This window comes from Euleptes europaea, chromosome 21 (genome assembly GCF_029931775.1).
Source record: "Euleptes europaea isolate rEulEur1 chromosome 21, rEulEur1.hap1, whole genome shotgun sequence".
Lineage (NCBI taxonomy): Eukaryota > Metazoa > Chordata > Lepidosauria > Squamata > Sphaerodactylidae > Euleptes > Euleptes europaea.
The window spans coordinates 6,711,018-6,727,181 of NC_079332.1; the positions used below are offsets into that span (position 1 = coordinate 6,711,018).

Consider the following 16,164-nt stretch of genomic DNA (forward strand, 5'->3'; position numbering starts at 1 on the left):
TAACGCCAGCAACACATCGAGGGGCATTTAGGAGTTTTCGTAAAAACTGAAGCAGTGGACGATCTATAGATTCATTGATGACTGTAATCCAGATGGCAACACCAAAGAGGATAATTGGGGTAATTTTCAGGTTCAACTCCAGCCATCTGAAGATTAAGTGCCGCTATCCCCCCTCATTTGAAAAAACGAAAGACTAATTAAAAAAACCTCTCCCCCCTTAAAGATCCTTTAATATAACGTCTCTAAATAGTTATGTTTGCACTGCCATTTCAGTTTGGAGTTTATGAAACCCTGCCACGACATAAAACGAACAATTGTGGTTTTAAAGCAGAGGCCGTGGCTGAGAATAAAAGGGAAAGAAAAAGACATCGGAGCAGGGTGGCCTCGTGGGAGAAGCTGTAATGCTTCACTGCTATTGACCACTTGGCAGTGGCATGGAGGGAACACAGACAAACGCTGCGGTGCAAAATTCACCTTTCCCAACACTCTTTTAAAAAACAAGTTCATTGTTATCAAGGGGCCGCATTGCTTTTGAATAAAACCGGAACCACATTTTGTCCCAGAATCCACAAACCTCTAGCACACGCATGCACGCATACCGCGTCTCTGTGTTTGGGGGCTTCCCAGGAATTTCAAAGAAGGCTGTTTTCACAACATATATTAGACCGGCTTATTGGCATGTGGCCATTTTTTTTTCTTTTGGCATTACTGCTTTGGAACCTTAACTTAACCTTAACCTTTCCAGATCCAGGACCCCTGCAGAGCATGGGATCCGCTGAGCTGCAAATGTATGACAGGAAGTCATGGCATCTGGGTCACATGACAGGAAGAGGGGGCAGAGTTATCCCATGTCAGGGCCAGGACTGTGAGCTGCAGGTCACAGAAATGGGTGGCAGGAAACGCAAGCCAAGCAGCAGAAGTTGTAACACAAGGCAGATCAAGCCAAGGGTCAAGGCTACGGAGCAGTTTTCTCCATAGATCTTGCCTCACTGTAGTGCTGTTGATCTGTGCATGAATGCAAGGAGTGGCGTGCTCTTTATGTACATCCCCTCACTCACTCTGTAGGTGTAACTAACAGCAGACCCTTTGAAAAGGCAGCCCAAAATGGCAACTCTCTAAGGGGCCTGTGGGTCAGCAAGTGAGACTCCATGGCCCACCTAAGGGTCCTAACCCATGGCTTGAAGACTTCTGGCTTAGATCAGTTCAACATCCATGTCGATAATACGGCATCTGTACCAATGTATGATGCTTTGTGATCTGACAGCCAGTGTGGCGTACTGGTTAGGAGCGGGGGACTCAAGTCTGGTGAACCGGGTTGGTTTCCCCACTCCTCCACTTGAAGCCAGCTGGGTGACCTTGGGCTAGTCACAGCTCTCTTAGATCTCTATCAGTCCCATCTACCTCACAGGGTGTCTATTGTGAGGAGAGGAAGGGAAGGAGATTGTAAGCTGTTTTGAAGGTAGAGAAAATCAGCATATAAAAACCAACTCTTCTTCCTCTTCCTCTTCCTCCTCTTCTTCTTCTTCTTTGGCCAGCTGGTGGCCCAGGCTCCAATGCGAGATCGTTCAGTTCCCATTGCCCCTGCCTAATTTTGACCTAATAAATCTTTTCCGCTCTTAACCTCAGCAATTGTGCTAATTAAATGTTAAATCGCTTGGCCTGGTCTCATAAAACTGCTGCTGCCATCCTGGTAGCTTCTGCATTGTGTCGCTTGCCGACGTGTATTATTCTGCAGGGCATTGCAGTGGTACCACACGGACAAAACTCTAGCATTACGGTCGTCCGCTCCAATTTGGGTTATTTCAAATCCTCCCATTGTGTAATAGCAAGCTGCCCTCATTCCATGCCTTTCGAATGCTTGGTGCGTTTGTAGGGAATTATAATGGCCTTTGAGAAGAGCATTTGGTCCGGTTTAAGGCATCATCGGCGTAAAATAGATTCCTCGTGGGGCAGATAATGGTATATGGCAGCCTCTTATTGCATTTCAGGTCACCCATTTGGACTTCGGCCTTCCTGTTTAACAGCAGACAATCAGCACTGAGCAACAGATGCTCTTCGTTTAGTTAAGAAACATGACACAGCGATCCCAGTGGATCTGTGAATTTTTAAAAAAAAATGTAGATTGGCACTACTAGAAAGGCCTCGCTTTGCAAAGGGAAGAAATGTGAAGCAGCTGTATTATAAATTCTGACCCGGGTGCGATTCTTGAGTACTTCCGTAGATTTTGCTGTGAAGTCACGGGTGGCAGTGCATTTAAGCCAGAGGTCCGCTTCTGCTGCCATTTTTGAAGCGAACAGGCTCGCTTCTTGTCTGCATTCCGCATATGCCTCTTTCAGAGCCATGTTCTTTTTCTTTATATTGCCTTGAGATGGCTGCCCAGCTGTTCTCTGATTAGCTGATCCGGAGTCCAGTTGACAGGTGACTTTATTCCCAACCTGGTCCTGACTGGTAGGGCAGCAGAAAGCCTGTGGGACGGGACTTTACATTGCAAGGTACATGCACCATTAGGGGAGGGGCTGTGCCTCTGTGATAGAGCCTCTGCTTGACATGCAGAAGGTCCCCGGTTCAATCCCTGGCATCTCCAGTTAAAGTGAATAGGCAAGGAGGTGATGTGAAAGACCTCTGCCTGAGAGCCTGGAGAGCCATGGAGAGGGACTGTGGCTCAGTGGCAGAGCCTCTGCTTGGCATGCAGAAGGTCCCAGGTTCAACTGGCATCTCCAATTAAAGGGGCTAGGCAAGTGAGTGATGTGAAAGACCTCTACTTGAGACCCTGGGTGACACAACCTTGGTGCTTTTTCAGATCCAAAGCCAAACAAAGCAATTGGGATGAGTCCAGCATGGCCTTTCAATCATTTCTAGCTCTTTAGGGTTTTCTCCCCCCCACCAATAAATACATCACTTTATGCACAGCTCATACATATAAGACTGTGTTTAATAACCATCATCTACTTAAGTATTGAAGATCAATAATGTCTGGACATGTATATTATTAAAAAGCTATAAATCCTACACAGACCCAAGTTGATTAGTTTCACTCTGCAGGTTAACGTTCTAGAGGATTCGTCTTCCTGTGTAGCAAAGACAAATGAATACTGAGAATGTTTTTAATATTTGCAAAGTACACATGTTATTCCGGGGCGAAAGGGCTCATGAGGGCCTCCTGTATTTCTCTCTCCATGCCTGTCTTCCCATGCCCTCATTAGGCCTTTATTATCCCCGGCCATTCTCCTTGGTCAGAGTATAGATCACAATGAACCGTTGGGTCAGAATGGGCAGAGCAGAACCAGACTGCTTTTCGAGGTTGCCTGTTTGTGCGTGAAAGATTTTCCCCTAGTTTTCTCAATAAAAGCAGATGGTGAAAGAAGGCGGGCCATCCTGGTTGGCTTTAGCAGCCGTGTAGCAACTGGGTTTACCATTGTGGCGTAGTGGTTAAAAGCGGCAGTTTGGAGTGGTGGAGTCTGAACTGGAGAACCGGGTTTGATCCCCCACTCCTCCACATGAGCTGCGGAGGCTAATCTGGTGAACTGGATTTGTTTCCCCACTCCTACACATGCTGGGTGACCTTGGGCTAGTCACAGCTCTGATAAAGCTCTCTCAGTCCCACCTACCTTACAGGGTGTCTGTTGTGGGGAGGGGGAAGGTGACTGTAAGCCGGTTTGAGTCTCCTTTAAGTGGTAGAGAAAGTCAGCATATAAAAACCAACTCTTCCTCCTCCTCCTCCTCTTCTTCTTCTTCTTCTTCTTCTTCTTCTTCTTCTTCTCTCCTGCTTACAAATAAAGTGACATGAATGTGTTTGCAGGTTCAAAAGTAAACTCTTGTTAAGTTTTCTATTAAAACTGTTGGGTAATATCCTCTGATACAGATTTATTTTCATGCTGTGATGCTTTATGCCCCGAGCTTCCATGAATGGTGTATAGATACAGAAGTATAAAACATGGAGCTGTAAATAAAAATCTTTATGGACCTCCCGGGATGGTCCTTCCAAGCTGAGAATTAAAATATTCCATGATTCGCGCCTGTAAAATGAAAAGCAGCCTCTGCTCTGATGTTAATTTGCTGCATAAAACCCTAAATATAAATTGGCAGTTGCTCGGCGCTCTTTGAAATTCATATTCATCATCACATATAATTGTGGAGGTTGCTTTATGAGGCTATCACTTAAAAGAAACTGTAAACTCAAAACAGAAGTCAAAGTAGGCCACCCATGACAGGCTGTACTAAATACACTCATCCCTGTCTACAGACTGACATCCCAAGATCCCCAGCCCTGTTCGTTTTTTTATCCTGTGGAAGGTCTTCAAGGGTCATGTGAAGAATGCTAGAGTTTGGCTCCCTCCAATGAAATTAACAAGGATCTCTGTGTACATCTCAGCACAAAAGGAACTCAGAAGGAGGTCTACTATTTGTAATATAGGTATATATTCTTTTTGGTGACATGCCCCCCCCCTTTATCTGTCTTTTCTTAAGAGCCACCCTATTTTACTGCTGAACCAGAAAGCCGAATTGTAGCTGAAGTGGAGAAGACGGTGGATATCCTGTGCCAGGCAATGGGTAAGTCTGGAGTGAAGAAACCATCACAGGGTGTGTCCCCCCCCCCCCCCCCGCTTATGCAATTTCGTATCCTTTTTAAAGAATGTCAATTTGTACAATGGCAAGTTGCTGCGTATGAGAAGCGTGATCTGAAAAACCTGGACAATGCTTGTCTGCCAGGTAAAAAGACTCCCTCTTCTCGTCCGTGCTCCTGAAAAAGATACGCTGGAGAAATGCAGTCGGCCAAATAGGATTAGCGGCTAGAGCCGAGCGAATTAATGGGAATGAAACGGTGGCTGTGGGACCCATAACTTGGGACGCTGAGAAACAATCAATAATTGCAACAGTTAAAGCTTCTTGTTTCTTAAAATTATGGAGCTTTTACAGTGAGAGGGGAAATGTCAGCTGCTGAGGCGTTTCACGTGCGGCAAGACTTCCGTGGCGGCGCTCTGTCATTCAGATCTTAATTGGAAGGCCTTTGAACATGGTCAAAGTCTTCAAAATATTTATAATTCCACTTAGAATGAACTGCCTCTTCCAGACCTAATTCAGCGGAAGCAAACAGTTGTATGCTAATTATAAACTGCAACAGGTACGGTAATCCAGCGATTAGATTAGGGAGTGAGTCGATCCCTATTTGGGCCTCTGACTTGAGCAAATCTTTGGGCCGCTTTATATGTTAAGTTACCCCAAAACATAAAGTTTACAAGTATGGGTGTAAGAATTTGCTAGGAGTCAGAATTTGCTGCTGCTTCGTCTGGTGGCAAGGCCAGGGCTACTGGAGGAAAGGGGTATTCATGGCTATTAGTTAAAATGGATACTAGTCATGCTGCATACCTATTCTCTCTAGTATCAGAGGAGCATGCCTATTATCTGAGGTGCTGTGGAACACAGGCAGGATGGTGCTGCTGCAGTTGTCTTGTTTGTGGGCTTCCTAGAGGCACCTGGTTGGCCCCCATGTGAACAGACTGCTGGACTTGATGAACCTCGGTCTGATCCAGCAGGGCCTTTCTTATGTTCTTATTTTCTTACTCTATGTAATGTATGAATGGACTTTGGAAACTGCCACTGATTATTTAGTAGATTCACTGGTCACTGGGCACAACTTGGAAGAAGGTATGTTGACATCTTCAGTCTGATGGCCAGCTCACACAATTGTGAGTGAGGCTTCAAAAAAAATTCCCTGGGTTTTTGGCATAATAGTATGTGAATGTGTGTATTTGCTCGATTTGAAAGATTTGTATCCTATTTTTCTCCTGATCAATGGGACTAAGAGAAGCTGAATTAGTTACAGTGAACCCAAACTGCTTGCTTACCCATGGTATGGTGTCTGGGAAGATCCGTTAACTAGTGGAGTACCTCTAAGAATAAATGTTTGGAACACTGTGGGACACAGCTTGTTCTTACAGGAGTCAATTCATGAATCCAGATTATCCAAAGTATATTCAGTAAGACAGAAAATTTGATGGACAAAACCACATGTGCGGTTATCTGAAGTGGGCCGTAGACCACTACCTTTGGATGGTTCATTCTACAACGGGGGGGCCGGCCCAGGGGTTGCAGTCAGGAAGCTTCCATTTTCCACCTGTCCTGTGGGCTTGTTTGGCGCAAAATCCACTTATGCAATCTTTGTGCTCTGTGAGTACGAGAAACAAAAATTAAATTTACTCAGCAGAACACGATTAACTATAAATAAAATTACAACTTGTAAGGGCCGGCTTTTTACTTTGCTTTAAATGGAGCTTTGGCTCCTTGGTAGCGAATTCTATTTTTCACTTCTCATCAGCAACTGAGGTTTCAAGTACTTTATAACACAACACAGAATAATCCACATGCACACGAATTATTATTTGGATCATATAATGTCATTGATGCTGTGGGTGGGTCTCAGAGGGCTAGTGTCAATTGGACTGAAATTCTTGTTTGAACGAATAGCTCTAGGATAGCTCACAAAAGGTGTGTGTGTGTGTGTGTGTGTGTGTGTGTGTGTGTGAGAGAGAGAGAGAGAGAGAGAGAGAGAGAGAGAGAGAGAGAGAGAGAGAGAGAGAGAGAGAGAGAGAGAGAGAGAGAGAGAGAGAGAGAGAGAGAGAGAGGACAAAAAAACACCAGCAGCCTGAACAGGGCAGAGATGGACCAATGCCCCAAAATGACCAATGCCCCAATGCAGACAGGACCAATGCCCCACAGGGGTTCGACTCACTCCCGGCCTTCAGCAGCATGGCACATGACTGGGTCTAAGCTTGGAAGGCTTTAAGAGGGGAGTGGACATGTTCATGGAGGAGAGGGCTATTCATGGCTACTAGTAAAAATGGTTACTAGTCATGAGGCCTACCTCTTCTCTCCAGGATCAGGGGAGCCGGCCGATTAGATTAGGTGCTGTGGAACACAGGCAGGATGGTCTTGTTTGGGGGCTTCCTAGAGGCACCTGGTTGGCCACTGTGTGAACAGACTGCTGGACTTGATGGGCCTTGTTTGTGGGCTTCCTAGAGGCACCAAGTCATCTTGTTTGGAGGCTTCCTAGAGGCACCTGGTTGGCCACTGTGGGAACAGACTGATGGACTTGATGGGCCTTGGTCTGATCCAGCAGGGCTTTTCTTATGTTCTTAAGCTAGACCTCTATGGTGTTGATTCAGAAGCTTGGCTTAGACCAGTAGTTGTACAGGCCCAGGAGGGGATGGGGTGTAACCTACTTGGGGCAACAGAGTACCTTCAGCTTGTTGGGAGGTTCTGAACCAAACATCCTCCCACAAAAGATGGGCACTCCTGGCAGATGCAACGTTCATGCCTCCTGGGTGGATTGCTAGGCAGTAAGTGGAAACAGAGCAATCCCAAAGCTTCCTGGTTCCCCCCCCCCACCGGTTCCATTCAAGTCCCTTTAGATTTTATCCCCATGACTCAAATAGAAGGTGAGCACCAGGAAACATACTGTTGGGTTCCATGGTGTCACCTGGAGAGTTGCTGCTTAGGTACTCCAGTCATAGTTCACAATGGTTGCAACACAGTGCCTCTCTTCAAATGCTCTCTAAATGTAGAGAAACGTAAAGAAAATAATCAGTTTTGCAGGGTGAGATACCTCACCCAGTGATTATAGGATTAAAATATTTGCTAACATCTTTAAATGGTCAGAGGGGACTTGGAAAATAACACAGAATGCCAGGATTTTTTGTTTGTTTGTTTGTTTGCTGTATTGTTTTTTTTCTTATCAAATATAATGGGAGCATTGTTATTTAAGCTTCAGACCGTTTCCAGCTTCCCCTGTCGGGAGGACGATTCCATTTTTGCATCATCTGTTTCCTCATTACTATGTGGTAATTTGTGTTTGCCCAGGGGTTTTTTGAGAGACAAACAACATTTGCACCGAGAATTCTGACAATGAGACCTGTACCCAGATTCTGTAGATGGGCTGCTGGTATGAAATTGGAATTGTGTGCATTTCACAGTGGTGCATTGTGTCTATTCTGTGTCAAACAAGCACGTGTTGTTTCGAAGAGATGATTCTCTTAGGCTATAAATAGCTTTATTATTCATGCAAAATGGAAACTAGCTTTGAATGCGATTTCAGGAATTGATTGCATCCTTGTAACAGAAATATAATTTGATGGCCAAACACTCTCCCCTGCCCATTTAAAAACTGTTTTCACATTTGTCCGTGTATTCTTTAGGGAAACAACACTGCTTTCATTCTTTACGGGAGGGTAGAGAAAGTTACAGGTTATTACAGCAGTTAACATTTACATTTTTGGAGTTGCCTATTGCAGCTTAACTTTTTAATTCGATCTAGCATGACAAGCTAAATTGACTTACTAAGCGCACAACAGAGTGGCGGGTACTCTACCTACAATGTGGTAATGGTCAGGTAATGTACAATGTGGTAATGTTCTAACAGTTAAAGCGGTTTCTCAGTGGACAGGCTTCCTTGGGAGGTAGTGGGCTCTCCTTCCCTGGAACAGAGGCTAGAAATGCTGATTCTGTGACCTTAGGTAGTTCATGACAGGGAGGGCAGAAAGGTTTGCATGAGTGTATTGCTCTCGTGGCCCTTTCTTGCATGCCCAGGATAGTGCTGATCTCCACTTTGGGGTCAGGAAGCCATTTTCCTCCAGGCCAGATTGGCCAGGGATCCTGGAGGGTTTTGGGGTTTTTTGCCATCTTCTGGGCACGGAGTAGGGGTCACTGGGATGTGTGTGGGGGTAGTTGTGAATTTCCTGCATTGTGCAGGGCGTTGGACTAGATGACCCTGATGGTCCCTTCCAACTTTATGGTTCTACGATTCTGTGCTTCTGGAAATGCAGAAGTCTTGCTCCTGGAAATATTTTGAAGACTAGAGTGACAGATACTTGCCTTAAACCAGAGGTCTGCGTTGAGTCAGACAGGCCAAGCAGTGATTGCAATTCATTGCCATGGAGGGAGCCACTATGCATATGCTTAGGAATGCGCACATGAATTGGTGTCCTTGACTAAGTCATTCTAGCACATGTGTCAAAGTGCCCAGAGCTGCCTCACTGGATTGTAGTGAAAGCCTCGCCATCCTTTTCAAGGTTGGTGTGTTTAAGCTCACCTGATTCTCTGATGTGAAATATGCCTTCTGAGCCTTCTCAAATGACTACAGGGAATCTGATGACAGCAGGAGAAGTCCTTTGGTAGCACCCCTATTTCCTTGTTTAAATCTTTCTGTGGGATGGCCATCCTTGTGCTCTCTGAAACATGTTCCCCCTCCCATCACCACCTGCCAATATAACCTACAGTGATTATGTAATGAAGAGTGTGTTTAAAGAAAAGATGGGAAATCAGCAAACAGCCGCGGGTGTGGCCCTTAAGAGCATTCTGTCTGTCTTCGATGCACAGGAGTCCCACTTCCCACTCTGGTGTGGTACAAGGATGCCGTCCCCGTTCCTAAACTGTTGAATCCTCGTTACAAAGCCATGATCAACGGGACTCTTCAGATCCAGCAGCTGCAGCCAGATGATTCTGGGATCTTTCAGTGCGTTGCAAAGAATGAAGCTGGGGAGATTCTGAGCTATACCTTCCTTGATGTTACCAGTAAGTCTGGACCACTACAACATAACGTTGGAGGGAAGGATAGAGGGGAGAAGGAGGGACTTATGGGATATCACCCACCATTACACCGTTACATTAAGAATGCCAAAAGATACTGTGACAGAGATCGGTGGTTGTGGTAGAAAGGGTCAAGTCACCACTGACTTATGGCGACGCTGTAGGGTTTTCAAGGCAAGAGACGTTCAGGGGTGGTTTGCCATTGCCTGTCCACGTGGGCTGAGAGAGTTTTGAGAGAACTGTGACTGGCTCAAGTGGAGGTGTGGGGAATCGAACCCGGTTCTCCAGATGAGAGTCCACCGCTCTTAACCACTACACTTTTTTTTTTTAAGATGAACAATTTTATGCTATTTTAATCACAGGCCAGTCTCATTGGATAGGGATGTGCATTCAGACGTTAATTAAGATCTAAACCGAATCCCCTGTGTTCTGTAGTATGTTTGTTGTAACTGATCTGACTGCTAAACAAACAAAAAAATTGGTCATCTCCAGAAATATTTGAGAATTGCCTTTATTCCGGAGTCCTGCTGCCTGGTGTTCACAACTGCCGAGTCCATTGTGGAGGGAGGGTGTAGGCGTTGCTCCCTTTGCCCACATACTCTGGTTTTCTTTCACCCTGTGCTTGAGTATCCCAGGAAAGGAGGAAAACACACCATTGTGAGCACGTCGTCCTGCCCAGGAGAACTTTATTTGCCACTAAACTGGGGATGCTTTCCCTCCCGAATTTGCCCATGATTTGGCAACCAACATATCTTGAGCAATGGGTGCTGTCCTTGAGAAGGTCATGCTAGTTGGTTGGCGGGGAAAGGGGTTTCCCACTGAAATGAAAGGGAGCTACATGAAGCCCATGAGGAACGCCCATCTGTGTTTGCCACCGGCCCACTGAGACTGGAGCAAAGGGGCTTATTTTTGAGTTCTGAGAATTTAGATGGGGAAAATGTGTATCTAGAAAGCGGCAAATCCAAGGCAAAACCTCCCAGGCATAAACTGCCAAAGCTTACTACATATCCTTAGGACAGTTACACTTCCCCTCTCAGCTTAACTTTCTCCTCAGAGTTGGTTGGAGGACAAAAACAGGGAGCCCGGAGCCCCTTGAAAAACGTCAGCAAGATGATAAGCAACATTTTAAGGACCCGCTGGCTGTTCTCTTCTAGGCTGGCAGCTTTCAGAAATGTATAGAAATGTTAACAATAGTTTTTTTTTAACCTTTTAAAATCTCACTGGAGCCGGCCGAGAGGCAAAGTATAGAACAGCAGTTGGGCTCGAAATGGGGGTGATCCAGGTTCGAATCCAAACAGAAGTTGACTGGCTAGCCTGGGGAGCCCTATGCCATCTTTACACACCATTTCCCAAAACAGCGTCAGATGAGGGGACCAGAGCCCTTTACTGGATGCCTCCACCTTTAAAATATATAAATAGAATATAAAGAAAAAGATACAAAAGGAAAGAAAAGTTAAAAGGCCATATCTAAACAACAATTAGAACTGCAATTACATTACATTAGATTAGATCGTTTATTTACGGCCCTTAGCCAAAAAAACCCAGAAACATGGACTAAAATATTCTTACAAACAAAGAATTACATTCCGAGTCTTATAACACTTAAAAAAAGAAATAACCACCGAGACACTTCTGCCAATTGGGCTAAGAGACTGTTCTATGGCGTCGAATTTTCACTGCTGCCGAGCAAAATTTCACAACCTGTAAAGTGATTGAAGGATTATCCCCTTGTAGGAGCAACTCAATGTTTTCTCCTGCCCTGTCAGATCCCATGCTCAATAAGAGGGGCTCAGTAAACTTAGAATGGGATAATGTGTAAAAATTGCAGTTCAGGAGGGCGTGCTCAATAGTTTCTAAGTCCCCTGATTTGTGTGTGTGTGTGTGTGTGTAAAGTGCCGTCAAGTCTTATGGCGACCCCTTTTTTGGGGTTTTCATGGCAAGAGACTAACAGAGGTGGTTTGCCAGCGCCTTCCTCTGCACAACAACCCTGGACTTCCTTGGTGGTCTCCCATCCAAATACTAACCAGGGCTGACCCTGCTTAGCTTCTGAGATCTGACAAGATCAGGCTAACCTGGGCCATCCAGGTCAGGGCATCCTGATTTACAGGGGCCGAATCTCTCCTCCCTGGGTATCTTCTTAAATTTCCCCTCTAGCATAGCAAGAGGGCAAGGCTGCACACCTGGTACCATTACATCAGTTACTTCAGAAGAGAAGGCAAAGAACATCACAGATGATAGCATCATAAACAAGGCGCAATTTTTAAAAAAAACAGTAGCAGTTTTGAACAATATGTGTGTATGTGTGTGTGTTAAGTGCCGTCAAGTCGCTTCCGACTCATGGCGACCCTGTGATTGAAAGTCCTCCGAAATGTCCTATCTTTGACAGCCTTGCTCAGATCTTGCAAATTGAAGGCTGTGGCTTCCTTTATTGAGTCAATAAATAATATTTGAACAATAGACAATGACGTAACGCCACCACCTTCTGAAGCCGAGGAGGTGTACCAGAGGAGGGGGGACCTCTGTGTCAGTCATCCTTAAAAGCCCCGCCTCTCCTCCAGGGCTCTGAACCAGCCCTCGTTAGTCCTCATGCAAATCCAAGCAATGTCAGCCAATCAGAGCCCACAGAAGTCCACTGCACGTGGGGGGGATGAAGAAGGATGAAGAAGAATTTTTCCCCTCAGGCAGGGGGTTTTGCAGCTCCGGGAAGGGGCGCCCGCTTAGCCAGGCTGTCGTTCGGCTTTTAGTTAGGGTCTGGGGAAGAAAGTGTGACAAACAAGGGCCTGGCGTTCCTAAGCGGTGTGTGCCAGTTCTGTGGGGAGGTGCTCTGTGTGGGGAAAGAGCAGCCTCCAACCTGCTGAGGTAACCTGTCCAGAGAAAAGGGAATCCCATCTCCCCTCAGGGATGGTTCACCTTACCCAAGCACCAGTTTGTTACCGTATCAAAGCTGTCCACACAAACCATTTCCCTACTAAATGCTTTATTTTCTGTTAAATAAACCTTTGTTGTTGTTCGTCTCCATCTGCATCTTGTCTATCAATAGGGTTGCCAACCTCCAGGTGGTTAGGAATCAAAGAAAAAAACTCGTGCTTATATAGGAGATTAACAGACACAACCAAGCACTGATGACACGCAAAAATATAATGAAAATTCTGCAAATACAATATTACAAATTCCCGAGTCTGTACAAGGTTACAGAAGAATATTATTATGCTGAAAAGCAACGCGGCTACTATGAGCCCAACACAGGAAAAGTTCCGGCTGTCGCTTGGGTGGAGGTGATAGTTACTCCGGCTGTGTTGGGCTCATAGTAGCCCCGTTGCTTTTCAGCATAATAATATTCTTCTGTAACCTTGTACAGACTTGGGAATTTGTAATATTGTATTTGTAGAATTTTCTTTATATTTTTGTGTGTCATCAGTGCTTGGTTGTGTTTGTTAACCTCCAAGTGGTGGCTGGAGATCTCCCGCTATTACAACTGATCTCCAGCCGACAGAGATCGGTTCCCCCTGCAGAAAACGGCCGCTTTGGCCATTGGACTCTATGGCATTGAAGTCCCTCCTCAAACCCCGCCCTCCTCAGGCTCCACCCCCCAAACCTCCCGCCGGTGGCAAAGAGGGAGCTGGCGACCCTATCTATCAGTTCAAAAGTCTAAGAAGAAGGGGTCTCTCGTCTAGCAGGTTTCCAAATAAGAGGCCTTTAGTTGGCCGTTTGCCATTGCCTGCCTCTGCATCACGACCCTGGTATTCCTCAGAGGTCTCCTGTCCAAACACTCGCCAGGGTCAAGGCTTGCCCAAGGTCACCCAGCCAGCTTCCATGGCAGAGTGGAGATTCGAACCTGGGTTTCCCAGATCCTTGTCTGACACTTCCATCACTACACCACACTGGCTGTCTAGCTCTGTGGTTCGCAACTTTTTTTTTTTTTGCTCCACCACCCCTTTCACCATTGTTCAGAATATAATTTCCCCCTTCCCAAGATGGTCATACCCTTTCAGAGGGTAGCTGCGTTGGTCTGCCGTAGCACAGCTAGATTCAAGTCCAGTAGTACCTTTTTCTTGTTGGTCTCTAAGGTGCTACTGGACTCGAATCTAGATGATCTAGAATAATAGTGCCTTTCTGCTTGGTTTAGTGGTTAAGAGAGGTGGTTTGGAGCAGTGGGCTCTGATCTGGAGAACCAGGTTTGATTCCCCATTCCTCCACATGAGCAGCGAATGCTAATCTGGTGAACTAATCTGGTGAACCATTGGTTGAGACTCAAAGGGAAACTTCTTTTGGCTGACATTTAACTTTGCAAGCGAATATTGGCCTTGAGTTGTGTTTCATCTTTAAAGGGCTCTGTTATGCGCATGAAAGCAAATAGTTTTGTTTGTTTCAGCTCATCTACTTTCCTCCAAACATTCATTGTAAGCCTTTTTTTGTGTTGCCGCAAAAGCCCTCGTGCTTGTACTTGTTACAAGCACTGCTAGAATTTCTAATTTTCATTTTAGCCAATAATCCAAGTTTGGGAGAATTCCTGGGAGATGGGTAATGAAAGGTTACTGTCTCTTTTGAAAGGTTTTCATGTTGTTATTGCTGTGCCCTTCTCCATCGCCAGTGCGGTATAAACGGATACAAAATTTTACAAGGAGTTAAGAGATCTTTCCAAGAGATGATCCAGAACTGTTGTTGATTTTAACCGCTGTTGTTGTTGTTTTTAAATTCCAGATATTGCTCCCACTTTTATCCGGCCACCAGTGGACACAACAGTTACAGAAGGAATGGCTGCGGTTTTAAGATGCGAGGTTTCAGGGGCCCCCAAGCCTGCCATTGCATGGAAACGGGGTAAAAGCTTTATTTTCCTGCTGGGAAATCACTCTTAATTACTGTTGTCCACCAGGGAGAATTAGCTGAGCATTAGCTGCTTCACGCACTGCAAATCGGACAATTGAAGCTGTTCTTCCGCGCTCTTGTTTCAGGGAGCCAGACTTTGGCTAGCGGCTCCGTCCAGATCCCCCGGTTCATTCTCCTCGAATCTGGCGGCCTCCGGATAACTCCCGTCTTCCTTCAGGATGCTGGTAAATACAGTTGCTGGGCAGTCAACTCCGAAGGAGACCTGAATGCTTCTGCCGTGCTCACCGTGTGGAGTAAGGACCCACATTTTGTTTGAAACCGTAATATTAATCAAGGCCTAATCAGTTCTCATTGTGCCCCGAGGAAACCAATTACAAAGTTTCCATTTCATGGGAGAGGTGGGGGGGGGGGAAATCCTGAATAATTTAATACGCGTAATGTGTGAACTTTCGAGAGCTGATTTAAGCAGATCTACCAAAAACAAAACAAACAGCACCCTGTGTTTTGGCAGCAGTGATTGGGGTAATTCTGCAAACTTAAATTACAGATGTCAGCAAACCTGGGAGAAATGTTCAACAGAAATAGAACTTTTCAGATATTCAGACCAACAGGTTTAAGTGAAAAGCATTACATGTTGGGCTGAAGTTAGGGGCAGGGGTAGTTTGATTGCTCCTGTTGCAAATCACGGCATGTGCTTGTTTTTTTTTAAATTGCTGTGTGTTTTTTCTGTTCTTGAATGTGGATTGTAGCTGGTGGACCCCATGTTCCTTGCAGAACATTCTGTCATGCGTGTTAAATTGCACCAACCACTGTGATGCTGCTGCTGCTGGAGCTCCTTGCTGATTATCCCCATGGCTGAAGAGTGACTGAAAGGTTTCTGCAGCACCTGTGGCATCAAACAGAGCTGTGGGACACAGAGGTCCATAGGAGGAGGACATGGCGGGTAGCCCTGCCAAATAGCCTTCCAGCAACGAGTAGTGGCATTGAGGTTCAGAGCAGGGTTTGGAGGTGGCGTATGGGAACCAACATTGGGGCTAGAAATGCTAGAGTGAGGCACGTCCTTGGTTTTCAGTCCGGTTAGGGAAATCCAGTCATTGCCAGCGTGTCTGTGATTATTTAATCGGATTCGTGCATTGCATGTCCTTTAGGAGAAACTCCACAAAAGGTAAAGGTCCCCTGTGCAAGCACTGGATCATTTCTGACCCATGGGGTGACATCACATCCCGGTGTTGACTAGGCAGACTTTGTTTACTGGGTGGTATGCCAGTGCCTTCCCCAGTCATCTTCCCTTTACCCCCAGCAAGTTGGGTACTCATTTGACCGACCTCAGAAGGGTGGAAGGCCAAGTCAACCTTGAGCCAGCGACCTGAAACCGACTTCCATCAGATCGTGAGCAGAGCTTGGACTGCAGTACTGCAGTTTACCACTCTGCACCACGGGGCTCATGGAAGAGCAAATTTTATTGCTGAAACTCCAAAGCATTACTAAAAATGCTAACAGGCAATATGTTTATAGGATATAAGCATCCACAGCTTGGCTCTCTCTAACCACAATTCAGAAATCCTGTGTCGGCCTTAGGATCTTGTCCCCGATCCCAAATCAGTTGCTGTCAAGGGCAAACCTGCTTTGTAGTTCCTTAATGTCCTTGCCAGGGTTTCTGTTCCTGGTTGGTGTTAATTGCAGTTAAGGTTGACGTTGCTGCTGCCATTTTCCTTAATCGCTGCCACGTAGGAACTGGGCTCTGACAATAGGAGA

At 45.8% G+C, this 16,164-nt stretch overlaps 1 protein-coding gene across 1 annotated transcript in view; it reads left to right on the top strand.

The window, feature by feature from the left end:
• The window catches only part of SDK1 (sidekick cell adhesion molecule 1), a 474,538-nt gene that overhangs the window by 276,979 nt on the left and 181,395 nt on the right, over positions 1–16,164 (top strand). The window contains exons 8-11 of the mRNA XM_056866585.1: positions 4,468–4,551; positions 9,373–9,567; positions 14,284–14,400; positions 14,535–14,702. Coding sequence (XP_056722563.1) covers positions 4,468–4,551; positions 9,373–9,567; positions 14,284–14,400; positions 14,535–14,702 — 564 coding nt within the window. The remainder of the gene's footprint in view (positions 1–4,467; positions 4,552–9,372; positions 9,568–14,283; positions 14,401–14,534; positions 14,703–16,164) is intronic.